This window comes from Anoplopoma fimbria, chromosome 13 (genome assembly GCF_027596085.1).
Source record: "Anoplopoma fimbria isolate UVic2021 breed Golden Eagle Sablefish chromosome 13, Afim_UVic_2022, whole genome shotgun sequence".
Taxonomy (NCBI): domain Eukaryota; kingdom Metazoa; phylum Chordata; class Actinopteri; order Perciformes; family Anoplopomatidae; genus Anoplopoma; species Anoplopoma fimbria.
This window is the reverse complement of record NC_072461.1, coordinates 25,859,369-25,877,801: the sequence shown is the minus strand read 5'-3', so window position 1 is coordinate 25,877,801 and position 18,433 is coordinate 25,859,369. Positions and strand designations below refer to the sequence as shown.

The 18,433-nt window shown below is 42.4% G+C and overlaps 1 protein-coding gene across 1 annotated transcript; it reads left to right on the top strand.

Moving 5' to 3' along the window:
• The first annotated feature begins 1,475 nt into the window (after positions 1 to 1,475).
• Positions 1,476 to 10,382, top strand: LOC129100740 (scavenger receptor cysteine-rich type 1 protein M130-like). The gene is made up of 8 exons (XM_054610192.1): positions 1,476 to 1,483; positions 2,073 to 2,236; positions 3,814 to 3,942; positions 5,598 to 5,927; positions 6,021 to 6,140; positions 7,965 to 8,285; positions 8,379 to 8,689; positions 10,254 to 10,382. The coding sequence occupies exons 1-8, from the start codon at positions 1,476 to 1,478 to the stop codon at positions 10,380 to 10,382; spliced, it is 1,512 nt and encodes a 503-aa protein (XP_054466167.1).
• Positions 10,383 to 18,433: the final 8,051 nt, after the last annotated feature.

Sequence of the window (18,433 nt, the reverse complement as noted above, 5' to 3'; positions counted from 1 at the left end):
TCAAATCAAAAGGCTCAAGTAGGCTACAAGTGATGTCATGGGTCATTGGTTTTAACGCCCAAGTCGAGAAACAAGTCTTTTTTGAGTCATCAAATTTGTGACTCCTAGTCATGTGACTCTAGTCTTTAATTGATAGTGTATGATAAGTATTTCGGATGCAGCACTAATCCACTTGTTATAAACCGAAAGGTCCAGATTCGTGTCATATCACCAACAATCAAATACAGAAGTGAAACATGTTTAAAAATACATTGTGCAAAATTATTTTTCATTCATTCATAACAGACATGTATGATAACAGACATGTATGATAACAGACATGTATGATGCAGTGAGAGTTTTCCTAGCTAAGCTACGCCTATGGGAGACTCAGATGTAGGTAAACTTGGGTCACTTTCCGTGTTGCCAAACCATGTCTCCACTGCTGTGTTTTTCTGATAAACTGGGCGCACTCACTCAGGGATTTGCCGACTTTGCAGCTCAGAAATTTAAACTTGAACTGCTCAGAAATCCATTTGCAGTTGTCGTGGAATTAGCACCTGTGAACATCCAAATGGAGTTGATAGACCTCCGTTGTAATGACAAACTTCATCCCCGAAATGATACCTTAACTCTGCCTACATACAGCTCAAATGCTCTGCATGTTTGGAAGCACATACCTGTGTGAGCAGCTTTTCTCTGTGAAGAGGTGAAAAAAAAACCCACACAGGAGTCGTCACACTAAGGCATATCTTCACTCCATCTTGAAGGTTTCCACAGCACAGAACCTGACCCCGAACATTAATGAACTGGCTGCCAAGAAAAGATGTCAAACATCCGGCTCCGGCACATGTGCATAAAATAAATTTGTATCTTACTTAAATATGTTTTCTTTTTGCAATGTACCCAATATCCTTTTTATCCTGTTTAATACATGTTTGGCCCTCGACGTCCCAGTTTTAAATTTTGGCCTTCTTGGCAATTGAGTTTGACAGCCCTGATCTAGACCCTACCCGATCCTTTGCTATGTTTTACTTGACAGAATTCAAACAGTGTGAAACAAGTGTTTCAGGTGTTTACATGTACAAAAATGTATATAACACACTAAAGGAAAGAGAAAAATAGGTTAGGTCCTCTAATGCATCAATAATATAATATTATAATAATATTATTCTGAAATAGTCCATTGTACATAATGAGTGCTTTTACTGTAACAGAGTATTTATACACTGTGATATTAGTACTTTTACTGAAGTAAAAGATGTGAGTGCTTCTTCCATCTCTGCTCTCACAGGAGAAACTTTATAAAGTGCAACAGACTCAGTTTTAATCAGAAGTTCACTAAATCATCAGAACTAATAAATAACAAGAAACTATTCAGTGGAGAAGAAACAAGAAAACTGTGACACATGCATGTAGTATGGATCACCATATCAACACACAGGAAGGTGGCTTGATGTGCTCAGAGAGATATTGATCTGTTGATTGACGGTCAGATGGACCGGTCAGTTTCTGTACAAGCCTCACTTAAACCGTGGGAGGGACTGAAAGTGTTAATGCAGCTAAAAACAACACAAACAGAGTCACAGCTCCAGATTCATTCTAAAATGAAAAGCATGGATTAAAGATGAGCCTACAGAGCAACACAATATGAGTTGATGTGAATAAAGAAAGCAGCAGAGCTGAAAACATCCTGCAGCTTTATGAAGAACTTATTAAAGTAAAGAACACAGAAACATGATGCCAGTGAACTGAGTGATACACAGTCAGTTACAGAGAGAACCCAGACAGGACACATACACTGCAGTAGTAGTAGTAGTAGTAGTAGTAGTAGTAGTAGTAGTAGTAGTAGTAGTAGTAGTAGTCAGTAGCTGTAACTATTGATGTTAACACATCAGAAATCATTAAGAACACACTGACAGCATCACTCTGACCTCAGCCTGTCCTGGTTTTCATGGAAACGGTCCTCTAATCTGTAATCAGTCAGCAGCTTCTTGTGAAATAAAACATCATCTGCTTCTCAGAACCGCAGTTATATGATCTGTAACACTGAAGAGAACCGTCAGTAAAGGTCCTCCTCTTCCTGCACGCAGATATACACTGAGGACAGCACATGAGATCATCAGAGCAGAGAGCAGACAGACGGGCAGAGACAGACGGGCAGAGACAGACGGGCAGAGACAGACGGGCAGAGAGACGGTCTACCTGGACGTCATGGATCACCTGTTGATGCTGATGCTGTTGCTGTGGAGCTCAGGTAGGACTCTGCTTTAGAGATGATGTGCTTTATTTAAATATTACTGTTGGATCTTTAAATCAGAGAACAAACACACAAACACACACAGACAAACACACACACACACACACACACACACACACACACACACACACACACACACACACACACACACACACACACACACACACACACACACACACACACACACACACAAAATAGTAAAACTGCTAAGTAATTTAATAGAATTTCAACAAACCAGTTCAGACAATGGAGTGAGGTCTTATTGTCATGTCTTTCAAGATGAAAGCAATAAAATAACCAAAAGTTAAAAAAAGAAATAATAATAAAACAAACGTTTGTAAATTGTGTGTCAGCCCCCATGTTATAAAACACGCAACAAAAGTATCCTCCCAGTTGATAAAACGTGATGTTGTGCCCTAAAGTCCTCAAAATGTTCATAATAAGTAAGTTCTTGATTGCATGTTTAGTCAATTGATATTTCTGCAATTAATGTATATTCAGTAATTATCTCTCTGTTCAGTGTTTTTCATGGTTTGAGGCGGAGTCTGCCATAGATTCATACTCATGATGAATTGAGTGGAAACGATGCAGCATGTAATGACACTGATGGTGATATCAGCCTCACTGTTCACTCTCCTCCAGCCCTATCAGAGCCGCATTAAGTTACTGCTAATGCTAACACAACATGTCCTGCTGCTGCAGCTTCACATTAAAAACACCTCAACATGACAATCACTGAGGTTAAAAGTGTTCTTTGTGTCTGCTCAACACTAACGTTAGCTTATGCTAAGCTCTACTACAAATTAGAAAGGCCCAGGAGGATAGCACCTAAACCACAGCAGTTCACCTTTTTGCTCCCGTAGTCCAGAGTTAGTCTACCCAGTCTGAAGAACTTTATTTAAATTTAAATTACAATTGATATCTTGCAAGACAACCAGACTGAGAGAAAAGTTTTTCTGTAGAACTAACAAATTATTTTTCTTGGGTCGTATTGTGTCCCTTTATGTTGCTTGTGTTCTTATTCACATTGCAGATTGTGCAGATGTAATGCTATGTTATGACATAAATAATGACCTTTAACCTACTCTTCTCTGATTGGCTGAGAAGGAAGGAGATATCTAAAATAAGAGACTTGTTTGTAAATGCAGGCTTAACTGTCTGTATATAAAAGTAACAACATCTAAATAAGTTTTGGATGAAAATTGCATTTGTTGATTTCTATTACATTTTCTTAAAACAACAAATATGTGCATATTTCTCCAGGACTCCATGCTGAAGGAAAACCCACATCAACAGGTAAACAGAAAAAAAAAAGAGAAATAAAGATTCAGTGAAGCAAAATTAGCGGTCAAAGTTGAGTTTGATCTTTTCTTAATTAAATTAATTTCTCTACTGACGACTCTCTTGTTTCTGTTCAGAGTCTGTCAGGTTGGTGGGAGGAGACAGTCGCTGTGCAGGAACACTGGAGGTGAAATATCGAGGAGACTGGAGACCAGTATATGGCTCTGACTGGACCCTGAAGAAAGCATATGTTGCCTGTAGAGAGCTGGACTGTGGCTCTGCTGTTTCTGTAGGAGAGAGATACGAGTCCTCAAAGAGATCTGTGTGGAGGATCTACTCTGACTGTGTTCATTCTGGATCTACTCTGAGGGAGTGTTCAACATCGTATTCATCTTCCTCCATCCTGAATCTCACCTGCTCAGGTAAGCCCATCAGTGACATCATCTATGTGCCGATCTGATTCAGATTTCTCGGTCCAGTCCCTCCTTACAAGCTGTAAATCTGTATTTAAACACTCTCTGATGTGGCTATATCCCTTCATGAGCCTTCACCTGTCACTTCCTCATTAGGTGAACCATTAGATTCCCCTTTGTCTGCTTTCAGACGTGACTTTTCTGCATGTTTAACTCTACTGGCTCAGCACCTGGTACAGCTGAAGTGGAGACATGTTTCTTCATCCAGTTCAAGGCACATCTTCTGAGGAGTGGATACTTGTGCTCTATCAGTTGGTCCCATAACTCTTCATTCATGCCAGGTGTTTCCCTTGATTTGATCTCAATGTAGATCTGCAGTGAGAGAATCTCATTCTCAGCAGCAAAGCTGTTCAGGTGGAACACTGATACTATTCTGCTCTCAGTGAAGCTCTTCTGATGCTCTGATCTTGCTCCTCATAGATGTCAAGCTACAGAATGTCTTTGCCCTGATGTTTCAGTTCTGCCTGCATGTGAGGAAAGTTCTCATTGTTAAAGCCAACTTGACAGCAGTTGTATCTTTTAAACGTGTTCTCTTCACTGATCCTGTTGATGACATGTTCATCATAATCTTGCAGCTCTAAATCAGGTTAATTCGTCATTTTTTGATTGTTTGAGTATGTTGAAAGGAGGAAATGCACGTACAAACAAATATTCTGATTCATAAATCCTTGCGTACGGCTGCCAGTGAGATATTTCCTTTTATAATTCCCTATTCAACCTATAAATGTGTGCAGCTGGTTCTGCCTCACATCCCTCTACACACCCACATTAAACCATAAATGGTCAATGCAAAGTACCATATGAATGTTGATGCATAGACATGCAGGCCACCAAAATGTTAAAATTAACTTTCATTAAGTGAAAACACACTGAAAGGGTTAAATTTGTGCGACCAAAACATGGACAACTCCCAGACCTGAACACGTGGTAGAGACCTGTCAATCAGTATGTAGCCCCGCCCTAAAGCATACCCTGCTTTATGGTCTGTTTGACTCTAAATGGAGCATCATTTACTAAATGAACATCATGCTGTATTGAAGAAGACTTGAAACTAGAGATTGAGACCATAAACTCATGTTTACAATGTTTACTGAGGGAATAAATCAAGAGAGAAGTAGAGTCATTTTCTCATAGACTTCTATACAACCAGAGGAGTCGCCCCCTGCTGGTCAGTAGAGAGAATGCAGCTTTAACAGATGAAGCATTGACTTCACTCTCAGAACCAGAGGTTGACACCTGGACAGTACCCAGAATGCACCAGCAACCAAACCTTAAATGTGATTTATTATTTATTGGTTGTTCAAGTTGTTAAAGTGTTGTTAATAGTAGCCTACATGTAAAAGTGTTTTTGTGTAAAGTAATACATTTGATGATTTTGCCCCTTTTTACCCTTGTGACCCATTCTACTTATGTACTTATGAAAACCTCAGCCAATGCACTGTTATGAACAAATATTTTTATATTGTATGTTTTGTATTATTTAAAATATTTCTTATTACTTTTACTAATGTTGACTTATTGTATTTATTAATGCACCTTTGAATGTTTTTATTTAGTGTCTGGTGATTTTTATCTCTCTCTTTTATCTTCTCTCATCTCTCCAGACTCCAGACCTGTCAGGCTGGTGAATGGGACTAGTCTGTGCTCAGGCAGACTGGAGGTGAAGACTAACCAGTCCAACCAGTCCAACCAGTGGTGGTCCTCAGTGTGTGAAGATGACATTGACCAGCAGGATGCAGAGGTGGTCTGTAGGGAGCTTGGCTGTGGGGCTCCTTCAGTCCTCCAGGGGGCGCTCTATGGAGAAGTGGAGGCTCCAATGTGGACCAAAGAGTTCCAGTGTGGAGGCCATGAGTCTGCTCTCCTGGACTGTAGAAGCTCAGGCTCAGATAGAAACACCTGCTCACCTGGCAAAGCTGTTGGACTCACCTGCTCAGGTAGAAGAGGAGCTGCAGCTTTGATCTGGTTCATTTCTGTTCTACTGAAACCCACTTTGTTCTTTTACTGACGACTCTCTTGTTTCTGTTCAGAACCTGTCAGGTTGGTGGGAGGAGACAGTCGCTGTGCAGGAACACTGGAGGTGAAACATCAAGGAGACTGGAGACCAGTGCATGGCTCTGACTGGACCCTGAAGAAAGCATATGTTGCCTGTAGAGATCTGGACTGTGGCTCTGCTGTTTTTGTAGGAGAGAGAAAGGAGTCCTCATACAGATCTGTGTGGAGGTTCTACTCTGGCTGTGTTCATTCTGGATCTACTCTGAGGGAGTGTTCAACATCAAGTTCATCTTCCTCCATCCTGAATCTCACCTGCTCAGGTAAGCCCATCAGTGACATCATCTATGTGCCGATCTGATTCAGATGTCTGGGTCCAGACCCTCCTTAACTACAAGCTGTAAATCTGTATTTAAACACTCTCTGATGTGGCTATATCCCTTCATGAGCCTTCACCTGTCACTTCCTCATTAGGTGAACCATTAGATTCCCCTTTGTCTGCTTTCAGACGTGACTTTTCTGCATGTTTAACTCTACTGGCTCAGCACCTGGTACAGCTGAAGTGGAGACATGTTTCTTCATCCAGTTCAAGGCACATCTTCTGAGGAGTGGATACTTGTGCTCTATCAGTTGGTCCCATAACTCTTCATTCATGCCAGGTGTTTCCCTTGATTTGATCTCAATGTAGATCTGCAGTGAGAGAATCTCATTCTCAGCAGCAAAGCTGTTCAGGTGGAACACTGATACTATTCTGCTCTCAGTGAAGCTCTTCTGATGCTCTGATCTTGCTCCTCATAGATGTCAAGCTACAGAATGTCTTTGCCCTGATGTTTCAGTTCTGCCTGCATGTGAGGAAAGTTCTCATTGTTAAAGGCAACTTGACAGCAGTTGTATCTTTTAAACGTGTTCTCTTCACTGATCCTGTTGATGACATGTTCATCATAATCTTGCAGCTCTAAATCAGGTTAATTCGTCATTTTTTGATTGTTTGAGTATGTTGAAAGGAGGAAATGCACGTACAAACAAATATTCTGATTCATAAATCCTTGCGTAAGGCTGCCAGTGAGATATTTCCTTTTATAATTCCCTATTCAACCTATAAATGTGTGCAGCTGGTTCTGCCTCACATCCCTCTACACGCCCACATTAAACCATAAATGGTCAATGCAAAGTACCATATGAATGTTGATGCATAGAAATGCAGGCCACCAAAATGTTAAAATTAACTTTCATTAAGTGAAAACACACTGAAAGGGTTAAATTTGTGCGACCAAAACATGGACAACTCCCAGACCTGAACACGTGGTAGAGACCTGTCAATCAGTATGTAGCCCCGCCCTAAAGCATACCCTGCTTTATGGTCTGTTTGACTCTAAATGGACCATAATTTACTAAATGAACATCATGCTGTATTGAAGAAGACTTGAAACTAGAGATTGAGACCATAAACTCATGTTTACAATGTTTACTGAGGGAATAAATCAAGAGAGAAGTAGAGTCATTTTCTCATAGACTTCTATACAACCAGAGGAGTCGCCCCCTGGTGGACAGTAGATAGAATGCAGCTTTAACAGATGAAGCATTGACTTCACTCTCAGAACCAGAGGTTGACACCTGGACAGTACCCAGAATGCACCAGCAACCAAACCTTAAATGTGATTTATTATTTATTGGTTGTTCAAGTTGTTAAAGTGTTGTTAATAGTAGCCTACATGTAAAAGTGTTTTTGTGTAAAGTAATACATTTGATGATTTTGCCCCTTTTTACCCTTGTGACCCATTCTACTTATGTACTTATGAAAACCTCAGCCAATGCACTGTTATGAACAAATATTTTTATATTGTATGTTTTGTATTATTTAAAATATTTCTTATTACTTTTACTAATGTTGACTTATTGTATTTATTAATGCACCTTTGAATGTTTTTATTTAGTGTCTGGTGATTTTTAACTCTCTCTTTTATCTTCTCTCATCTCTCCAGACTCCAGACCTGTCAGGCTGGTGAATGGGACTAGTCTGTGCTCAGGTAGACTGGAGGTGAAGACTAACCAGTCCAACCAGTGGTGGTCCTCAGTGTGTGAAGATGACTTTGACCAGCAGGATGCAGAGGTGGTCTGTAGGGAGCTTGGCTGTGGGGCTCCTTCAGTCCTCCAGGGGGCGCTCTATGGAGAAGTGGAGGCTCCAATGTGGACCAAAGAGTTCCAGTGTGGAGGCCATGAGTCTGCTCTCCTGGACTGTAGAAGCTCAGGCTCAGATAGAAACACCTGCTCACCTGGCAAAGCTGTTGGACTCACCTGCTCAGGTAGAAGAGGAGCTGCAGCTTTGATCTGGTTCATTTCTGTTCTACTGAAACCCACTTTGTTCTTTTACTGACGACTCTCTTGTTTCTGTTCAGAACCTGTCAGGTTGGTGGGAGGAGACAGTCGCTGTGCAGGAACACTGGAGGTGAAACATCAAGGAGACTGGAGACCAGTAGATGGCTCTGACTGGACCCTGAAGAAAGCATCTGTTGCCTGTAGAGAGCTGGACTGTGGCTCTGCTGTTTCTGTAGGAGAGAGAAAGGAGTCCTCAAAGAGATCTGTGTGGTGGATCTACTCTGGCTGTGTTCAGTCTGGATCTGCTCTGAGGGAGTGTTCAATATCGTATTCATCTTCCTCCATCCTGAATCTCGCCTGCCCAGGTAAGCCCATCAGTGACATCATCTATGTGCCGATCTGATTCAGATTTCTGGGTCCAGTCCCTCCTTAACTACAAGCTGTAAATCAAAACAGTGAATACAGGACAGTTTCAACACTTTTGAATGTGAACTTTCATCATCTCTCTGTGTTTACAGACCTGCTTCTTCAACCAAACATCTCTGTGTCCTCCTCCACTGACGGGGTCTCCGAGGCCCAGCAGCAGGGGGCTCAGGTGCTCAGGGGCTCCACCTTCACCATCTGCTGCTCCACCCAGCCACAGTACCCAGGAGGCTCCTTCCAGCTCACCTTCACCTCCTCCAACTCAGCACACAACTACACCCAGCCAGCTGTCAATCACTCTGCCCACTTCCTGTTTCCTGCTGCTGAGCCCGCCCACCAAGGAAGCTACAGCTGTGTTTATCACCTCCATGTTTTCTCTCATAACTTCTCCTCTGAGAGCCGTCTGCTCTCTCTCACTGTGTCAGGTAAGCTGACTGTTTACATGCAGGTTTGGAGAAGATGATTGGTCCAATCTGACTGAAAATGATCAGCTGACCACAGAGTCCATGCATGTTGTTGTTTCTGGAATGACACTGTGTCATTGTATTACAAATGTCATACCAGTAACCAAACCTGAACAAAGTCTATAAACGGCAACATCAAAGAATAAACTGTAGAACAGAGCATGTTTGGTTACCATGATAACTCTGGTTCTCTGAGAACTGAGGGAGGCGTTTCACTATGAAAAGCACCTTCTGACTAGACCAGTTACAGAAGCTCCACATCCACCACATCGCTCATTAAACCACTTAACCTTCATTCTGACTGGCTCTTAAACTGAACATTTGCTGCTGAAGACTTTAAATTCTGTATGAAGTCAATGCTTCATGTCTTAAAGCTGCATTATCTCTACTGTCCATCAGGGGGCGACTCCTCTGGTTGTATAGAAGTCTATGAGAAAATGACTCTACTTCTCTCTTGATTTATTCCCTCAGTAAACATTGTAAACATGAGTTTATGGTCTCAATCTCTAGTTTCAAGTCTTCTTCAATACAGCATGATGTTCATTTAGTAAATGATGCTTCATTTAGAGTCAAATAGACCATAAAGCAGGGTATGCTTTTGGGGGGGGGCTACACACTGATTGACAGGTCGACACCAGAGACGTATACGGCGTCTCTACGTCACTCCTCCTCAGTCCAAATATGGTCACTTCCTGTTCACTGGTTGCAAAAAAAACAAGATGGCGACTGCCACAGTCCTCAAACCAATGACGACTACATCCACTTCTTATATAACGTCTACGGTTCAAACAGTGAATGTGGAGTAAACATGAAGAGTAATAGTTTTAGTGATTCTAGATTCCAGCTTCAATGGGAGCTGTTGGACTCATGATGTTGTGTGATGTGATGACTGTCCATGTGTTTGATCAGATCCAACACCTCTTATCATCAAAGCGGTCGTCCTGCCGCTGACTCTGCTGTTGGTGAGCGCTGCCCTCTACTTCTACTGTAAGGTACTGACACACGTCTGTTGTTTAGACCAGCGACTGGAATGAAGCTCTCGCTCTGTGTTCAGTGAACTGAACACAGGACTGTGCTGTCATGTATCTACAGGCCAGCAGGAGGCAGACACCGGGCAGACGGGAGAACATTGAGCTGGATGATTTTAACCTGGGTGTTCCTGCAGATGAAGAAGAAGGAGCTCAGGGAGCAGAGTAGCTCATCTCACATCCAGATGGATTTCTAACACACAACCACCATCAGCTCACTTTTATACACATGTTCCCTTTAAACAAGAAGAATGGAATATTATATTACATTAATAGAGCATGTCTTTCTTACTCTTTTCTGACTTCCTGTCTGTGGCTCTCAGCTCAAAGCCCATTGGTTCCTGCTGAAGACGTGAATCTTTAAAAACACCTCACTGATACAAAGGTTCATTTTAAAACTAGACTTGAGATCAGGTTTACCAGAGTCCAAGCAGCCGGCGTCTTAGAAACCAAAGACTATCAGGGACAATGTTAATGTTGTATATTAAAGTATAAAAAAACATTTAACATTGACATACATCTTCTACATTCTGTGTTACAATTCTCAATGTTCAAATCACATTCAGTGACATTTGAACAGTTGAATCCTGAGATAATAGGAAAGCTTGTTTCAGATCCACCTACTGTTGGATGTGTAGATCTGGAGCTCATCAGGTTGATGAACCACATCTGGTGCCATGATGACAATCTGATGATGTTTGTGATTTAAGAAATATATAATGAACTTCATGACTTCACTTTTGGTTCACATGGCACTTGTTATTAAGGATTTTGCTTATTTGTTATAATTATGGATTTTGCTTTCTTCATAAGAACATTGTAATTATTGATTTTCTCAGTTTTCAAATTAAGGATTGCACTTATTTTTTATAATTAAGGGTTTTACTTATTTCATAAGATTTTTTCTTACTTTGTACTTCATAAATTTACTTAATTTTGTAATTAAGGAATAAACCATTTTTTAATGATCAGGGATTTTGCTTATTTCATATAAATGTTTTAATTAAGGTTTTTATAATTAAGGATTTTGATTATTTCATAACAATTCTATAATGTAGGATTTTGCATAAATCACAAACCTTTGCTTAATTTTGTTAATTTCAATGAAAGCATTTACAAATGCTAATTTCATTAAAAATTGTTGTACTTCATGAATTTACTTAATTTTGTAATAATGGACTTTGCTTGTTTTTTTAATAATTTGAGGCTTTTACTATTATCATAAGCTTTTTGCTTTATTTCATAATTAAGGAGAATTATTTCATTAGAATTTTGTTTATTATTGTACTTTCTGAATTTACTTAATTTTGTTATTAAGGAATTCAAATTTTTATAATAAAGGATTTTGCTTAAATCATAAGCATTTCGCTTGATTTTGTAGTTAAGGAAATTACCCTTTTTCATTAGAATTTTGCTTATTTTATACTTCATGAATTTACAATACTATGTTATTAAGGAAGACTGTGTATGCATGCACACATGCTTCATTTGAAACATTTTACATTTTGTTTGAGACAAAAACATAAAAAAAGATGATGTGCATTTTACTCCACTACATCTCAGAGGTAAATATTGTACTTTTTACTTCACCATTATAATTAGATTATTTTTACCAAAAGTTTGGTTTATAACAATATCCCATAGCTGGTGGTCTCCGAGGTGACTTTTAAATCTGAGCTGTAGAAGATAATCCACATCGTTCATGGTGACCGCAGTTACGATCTTCTTTAACGTTAAATTAACGTCTGACAACGATGAGCCAATGACGACAAAGCTACTGGACGGACAGCCAATCAGAAGTTGTGCCATCAGAATTGGCTTTGGGCATGTGCATTGATGTTCTCCCACACTCGTGGTACTTGACATTGTGGGCGTGGAGCTACACAGCGACCTCTCCAGACAAACAGCATTTTAAATGAGTCTGTCCAGACAACTTAAACTGTATAATAATTACAATTACAACAGAAACCACTGATTATTATGTTAGGCATGCATTTTGATTTTATTTCTAAACTACTCATTACCAAAGCCTCACTTTTTGTGCTGCCATGAGGCGGTGCTTTATGGATCTTAATGACCCGTCACCTTCTCATATTCAGTCCTGTCAGGTGTAGAAATAGAAACATGCAGTGACATTTGTCTACCTGAAGGTAAGTACAGTATCACATGTAATACAGGTTCACTCACTCTTCAAAAGTAAACGTGTACAACATGCACAAGAAAGAATCAAAAACAAAAATGCCCGCTATAAAAAAGGGCTGATTGAAAACACAAACACTGATACTGCTTTCCAGTGGCAGGGTCAACATATCACTGCACTCAGCACTTACTTGTTGATCCACTTCTTTTCATCTTTCTGTGTAGTATTGAATAAAATGTTTACAAAAAAATCACATTTTATTATCACTTGCAACATGTGAAATCAAAATAATTTTCCTTGTAATATTCATACATGCTTTTACCTGCAATCTGATTTGTAATCTAACAACTTGAATTGAGGATGTTGTCAGGTCTAACTATATTTTCAGCTGAAGTCTCTTCATCTTCTTCTTCAGTCTTGTATTCTTCTTCATCTTTTTCTTCACCATCTTATGACACTTTCAGTATATTGCAGTATTATTTCAAAGTGTGATATTGTACCTTGTTTGTTTTCATACAAAACATATGATCATCTTATTAAATATCATTAATTGTTGTAGATCAAACGCAATGAGCTACTTTTAGACCATAAAATGCTGCTTACATGTTGATTCACCTGCAATAATAATAATTCAATATAGTATATTGTTGTACTTTAAAGAGGTCATTCTGCATATTAACTATTGTAGTGAAGTATTTATACACTGTGGTATTTCTAATTTAACTTAAATGAAGACAAATATAAAAAGCTATATGAACTAAATCGTAATCAATGCAATGAACCATTAAATGTGATTTTGACATTTATTTTACAACACATGAAACATAACACACAATGAACATACAACGTAAACACAATAACAACAATAACAGGGAACACAAACGACATAAAGCAGCAGCAGGTGGGGCCATTAAGAACAACAGTTTCACATTCTGCATCATCTGAACAAGAGAATCATTTAGTTCTGAGAAGAGAATTCTTCAAACAAAGTATCATTTGAAGTCACCATTCAGTGGAGTCAGGACCAAAGAGATGTTCTGTGGATTCAGGAGAGACTGGGCAGAACAGTGAGATCAGATTCAGAGCATGTTAACACTTCACATGGGAGGCTTTGACATACTTACAGGAGGGAGCAGCTGCTCAGCAGGTGGTTTGATGAGTCAGAGACAAATGTTTTTGTACCATGAAGGAGGTTGAGGACGTGACGTCGCAGTGGACGGACGGACTTATTTAGAATGTGATCATAAGAGTTTAGTGACATATTGACAGACATAACAGACATTATACAGATTATGAAGCATCTTCTTTATGGTCCTACTCTTACTCTTACAGAGGTGGGGTTTCTCTCTGAGTCCCAGCTGTCAGTAAACATGCACCACCCAAAGACCAGCATCATCTAACTAGAACTGTTCTATCAAGTCTTGTGTTCTGGATGAAGAACATGAGACGTATTGTTGCTCACTGTTCCTGCTCACAGCGGCAACTGGGTCAAGTCCTCGTGGCTGTGCCTGTCTTAGGTTGTCCCGAGGTTTCACAGGAGGATCTTACCCGTCATGGGCGAACCAGTCTTCCATACTTGCCCTTATTTAAACGTGTTTTACTTAAATTAATCTTCACATGAAGTTTTTAATCTTTATGTAATGTAAAACCATGTGCTGTGTTCCTGCACGTTGTACAGAAACACGAGTCACGGCGTTCTGGCTCACTGTTCCTGCTCACAGTGGCGTCGAGGTCAAGTCCTCGTGGCTGTGCCTGTCTTAGGTTGTCCCGAGGCTTCACAGGGGGATCTTACCCGTCATGGGCGAACCAGTCTTCCATACTTGACCTTTTCTCTTGATATAACCATATTTGGTTTTGCCTTAATCAATGAGAACATATAAACAGAATCAGTACAGCTTTAAGGAGAACCTGCTGGACCTGATCGGTGCAGAATCATTACTTATGGGACTCAGGATTCTGCCCAGAAGCCTCTTTTACTGTCTTCAGAGTGATAATGTATCAGTGGAGTCTACATGAGTGGACCGAGCTGCTTTTCATGTGGTTGCTAATGTCTGTTTGTCACTTTTACTTTACTTTACTTTCACTCCTTTGTCTTAAGATGGGATGGACTCTGTTGTCTTTCCTTTGATAGCACCCGTAGTCGTTTGCCTCCATCCAGTTTGAGTGCCGTGGTTCCTCAGAGCTGTTGGTGGTTCTGCGTTTGGTAGCTTCCATCTTCTCCTACTTTGGTGGATCGTGTTTCTCTGAAACCATCAGCACATGAAAGGTTAAGTCTGGAGTCTATTTTTACATTGTGTTTTGATACTTTTACTTCAGTAAATACTCTAAATACTTCTTTTTACGTCATTTTATGTTAAATAACGTGAGTTGACTTTCTTACCACAACTTTGGAGGACGCTCTCGTTCAAAACGTGAACTTCGTTGTCTTCGTAGACGACTGTCCTTCTGAATTTGAGCCACATGAGATTTAGTTTTCGAAGCTTAACAACTATTGTCCTCTGATGCTTTCTCTCCTTCTTCTCCTTTTTCTCCTCTGCTTTTCTCTCCTCCTGTTTCTTTCTCTCCTTCTTCTCCATCTTCTGTCTCATTTTCTCCACCTTCTTCTGACTTTCTCTCTCCTTCTCCACCTTCTCCTGTTTCTTTCTCTCATTCTTCTCCTCCTTCAGTCTCTCTTTCTCCTCCTGTCTTTGTCTGTCCTCATCTTAAACAGAGGGAGGTCTTTCACTGCTCTGCTGGGACTCCTCAAACACAGAGAGACTTTCTTCCTCCACCTTTTCATTTTTCTCCTCCACAAGGAGTTCCCAGGTTCTCCTCCTCCATTCTCTCTCACGTTCAGCTCGTCTTTCTCTGTCCTCTCTTTCTTTCTCCATCTTTTCCCTTTGATCCTGTATGTATGTAGTTGCTCTCGTCGACCTCCTGTCTGTCTTTGTCTTTCTCCTCCTCCTCCTCCTCCTCCTCCTCCTCCTCCTCCTCCTCCTCCCTCCTCCTCCTGTCTTTGGTCTTGAACAGAAGGAGGTCTTTCTCTGCTCTCGGACTCCTCAAACTCAGAGAGAATGATGTCTCCTGGAGAATGAGTCGTCTGGAGCTCCAGGTCACAGGATTCAGAGGAGAGGGTTTCTGCAGGTGACTGACGTCTCTCCTAGACATGGAACCATATGAAACATTTAACATCAACATTATTCCGGCCGAAAAAATAATTTAATTAATGGTATCATCCTGATAATCATCAAAATAATTATGATTAATGATATTATCCAGATAATCATATAAATATACTTAAAACTCACATAAACATAAAGCTATCACTTTACCTTACATTACTTAAGATTTAAGTTTTACTACATGTGACAAACATTTTTTATGAAGTGAACTTCATTTTTAAAATCTTAAATAAGGTAATTAATAAAGGATGAATAGAAATAGCACCGGTTCTGGAACCAAACTCCTGGAGAGGGGCTGGACTTTTTCCTTTTCCGGAGTTGCCCAGGGTGAGAGGCGCCGGGCGGGTGTGGTGATACTCACAAGCCCCCGGCTGAGCGCCACTGTTCTGGAGTTCTCCCCGGAGAACGAGAGGGTCGCCTCTCTGCGACTGGGAATCGCAGGAGGAAAGTCTCTGACTGTTGTTTGTGCCTATGCACCAAACGGCAGTTCGGAGTACGCGGCCTTCTTGGAGTCCTTGGGTGGTGTTCTGGAAAGGGCGCCGACTGGGGACTCCATAGTTCTTCTGGGAGACTTCAACACTCACGTGGGTAACGATGGAGAAACCTGGAGGGGTGTGATTGGGAGGAACGGCCTGCCCGATCTGAACCCGAGTGGTGCTTTGTTGTTGGACTTCTGTGCTAGTCATGGACTGTCCATAACAAACACCATGTTTGAGCATAGGGAGGTTCATAAGTGTACTTGGTACCAGAACACCCTAGGCCAAAGGTCTATGATCGACTTTGTAGTTGTGTCATCAGACCTGCGGCCGTATGTCTTGGACACTCGGGTGAAGAGAGGAGCAGAGCTGTCAACTGATCACCACCTGGTGGTGAGTTGGATCAGGTGGCGGGGGAGGCTGCCGGACAGACCCGGTAAACCCAAACGTGTAGTGAGGGTGAACTGGGAACGTCTGGCTGAGGATCCTGTCCGCAAGGTCTTCAACTCCCACCTCCGGAACAATTTCTCATGCATCCCCCATGTTCAAAATCCTCCATTGTGGAAGCTGCTGCTAGGAGTTGTGGTCGGAAGGTGATCGGTGCCTGTCGTGGCGGCAATCCAAGAACCCAGTGAAGGAGGCCGTCAAGCTGAAGAAGGAGGCCTTTCGGGCTTGGTTGGCCGAGGGGTCTCCTGAATCAGCAGGCAGGTACCGGTTGGCCAGAAGGGCTGCAGCTGCGGCGGTTGCTGAGGCAAAAACCCGGGTGTGGGAGGAGTTCGGCGAGGCCATGGAGAAGGACTTTCGAATGGCCTCAAGGCAGTTCTGGCAAATCGTGAGACGACTCAGAAAGGGGAAACAGGGCTTTTCTCAGGCTGTGCTCAGCAGGGGGAGAACTGCAGACCCGGACTGGGGATATTGTCGAGCGGTGGAAAGAACACTTTGAGGAACTCCTGAACCCGACCAACACGTCCTCTGTGGAAGAGGCAGAGTCTGAAGACTCAGGGGAAGTCTCGTCCATATGCCTGGCGGAGGTCGTTGAGGTAGTTAAAAAGCTCTTCAGCGGCAAAGCGCCAGGAGTGGATGAGATTCGACCGGAGATGCTAAAGGCTCTGGACATTGTTGGGCTGTCTTGGTTGACACGTCTCTTCACTGTCGCGTGGAAGTCGGGTACAGTGCCTGTGGAGTGGCAGACCGGGGTGGTGGTTCCCATTTTCAAAAAGGGGTCCGGAGAGTGTGCTCCAATTATAGGGGTATCACACTGCTCAGCCTCCCCGGGAAAGTTTACTCCAGGGTGCGGGAAAGGAGGCTCCGTCCGATTGTCGAACCTCAGATTCAGGAGGAGCAATGCGGATTCCGTCCTGGACGTGGAACAGCGGACCAACTCTTTACCCTTGCAGGTCTGTTGGAGGGTGCATGGGAGTTTGCTCATCCAGTCTACATGTGTTTTGTGGACTTGGAGAAGGCCTTCGACCGTGTCCCTCGGGGAGTCCTGTGGGGGTACTGCGGGAATATGGGGTACCTGGTTCGTTACTACGAGCCATTCGGTCCTTGTATGACCAAAGTGAGAGCTGTGTCCAGATACTCGGCACAAAGTCGAGCTTGTTCCCAGTGCGTGTTGGCCTCCGCCAGGGCTGCCCATTGTCACCAATCCTGTTTGTGATTTTCATGGACAAGGCGCAGCCGGGGGGAGGAGAGTTTCCGGTTTGGGGACCTCAGAATCGCATCCCTGCTTTTTGCAGATGATGTGGTTCTGTTGGCTTCTTCAGAACGTGACCTTCAGCACGCACTGGGGCGGTTCACAGCCGAGTGTGAAGCGGTTGGGATGAGAGTCAGTACCTCCAAGTCTGAGGCCATGGTTCTCTTCCGGAAAACGGTGGATTGCACCCTCTGGGTTGGGAGTGAGTCACTGCCCCAAGCGAGGGAGTTCAAGTATCTCGGGATCTTATTCACGAGTGAGGGTAAAATGGAGCGGGAGATGGACAGGCGGTTCGGTGCAGCGTCAGCAGTGATGCGGGCGTTGTACCGGACCGTTTTAGTGAAGAAGGAGCTGAGCCGAAAGGCAAAGCTCTCGATTTACCAGTCCATCTACGTTCCAACCCTCACCTATGGTCATGAGCTTTGGGTAGTGACCGAAAGAATGAGATCGCGAATACAAGCGGCCGAAATGAGCTTCCTTCGTAGGGTGGCTGGGCTCAGCCTTAGAGATAGGGTGAGGAGCTCAGACATCCGGAGGGAGCTCGGAGTAGAGCCGCTGCTCCTTCGCGTCGAAAGGGGCCAGCTGAGGTGGCTCGGGCATCTGATCAGGATGCCTCCTGGACGCCTCCCTTTAGAGGTTTTCCAGGCACGTCCAACTGGTAAGAGGCCCCGGGGTAGACCTAGAACACGCTGGAGAGATTATATATCTCGTCTGGCCTGGGAACGCCTCGGGGTTCCCCAGGAGGAG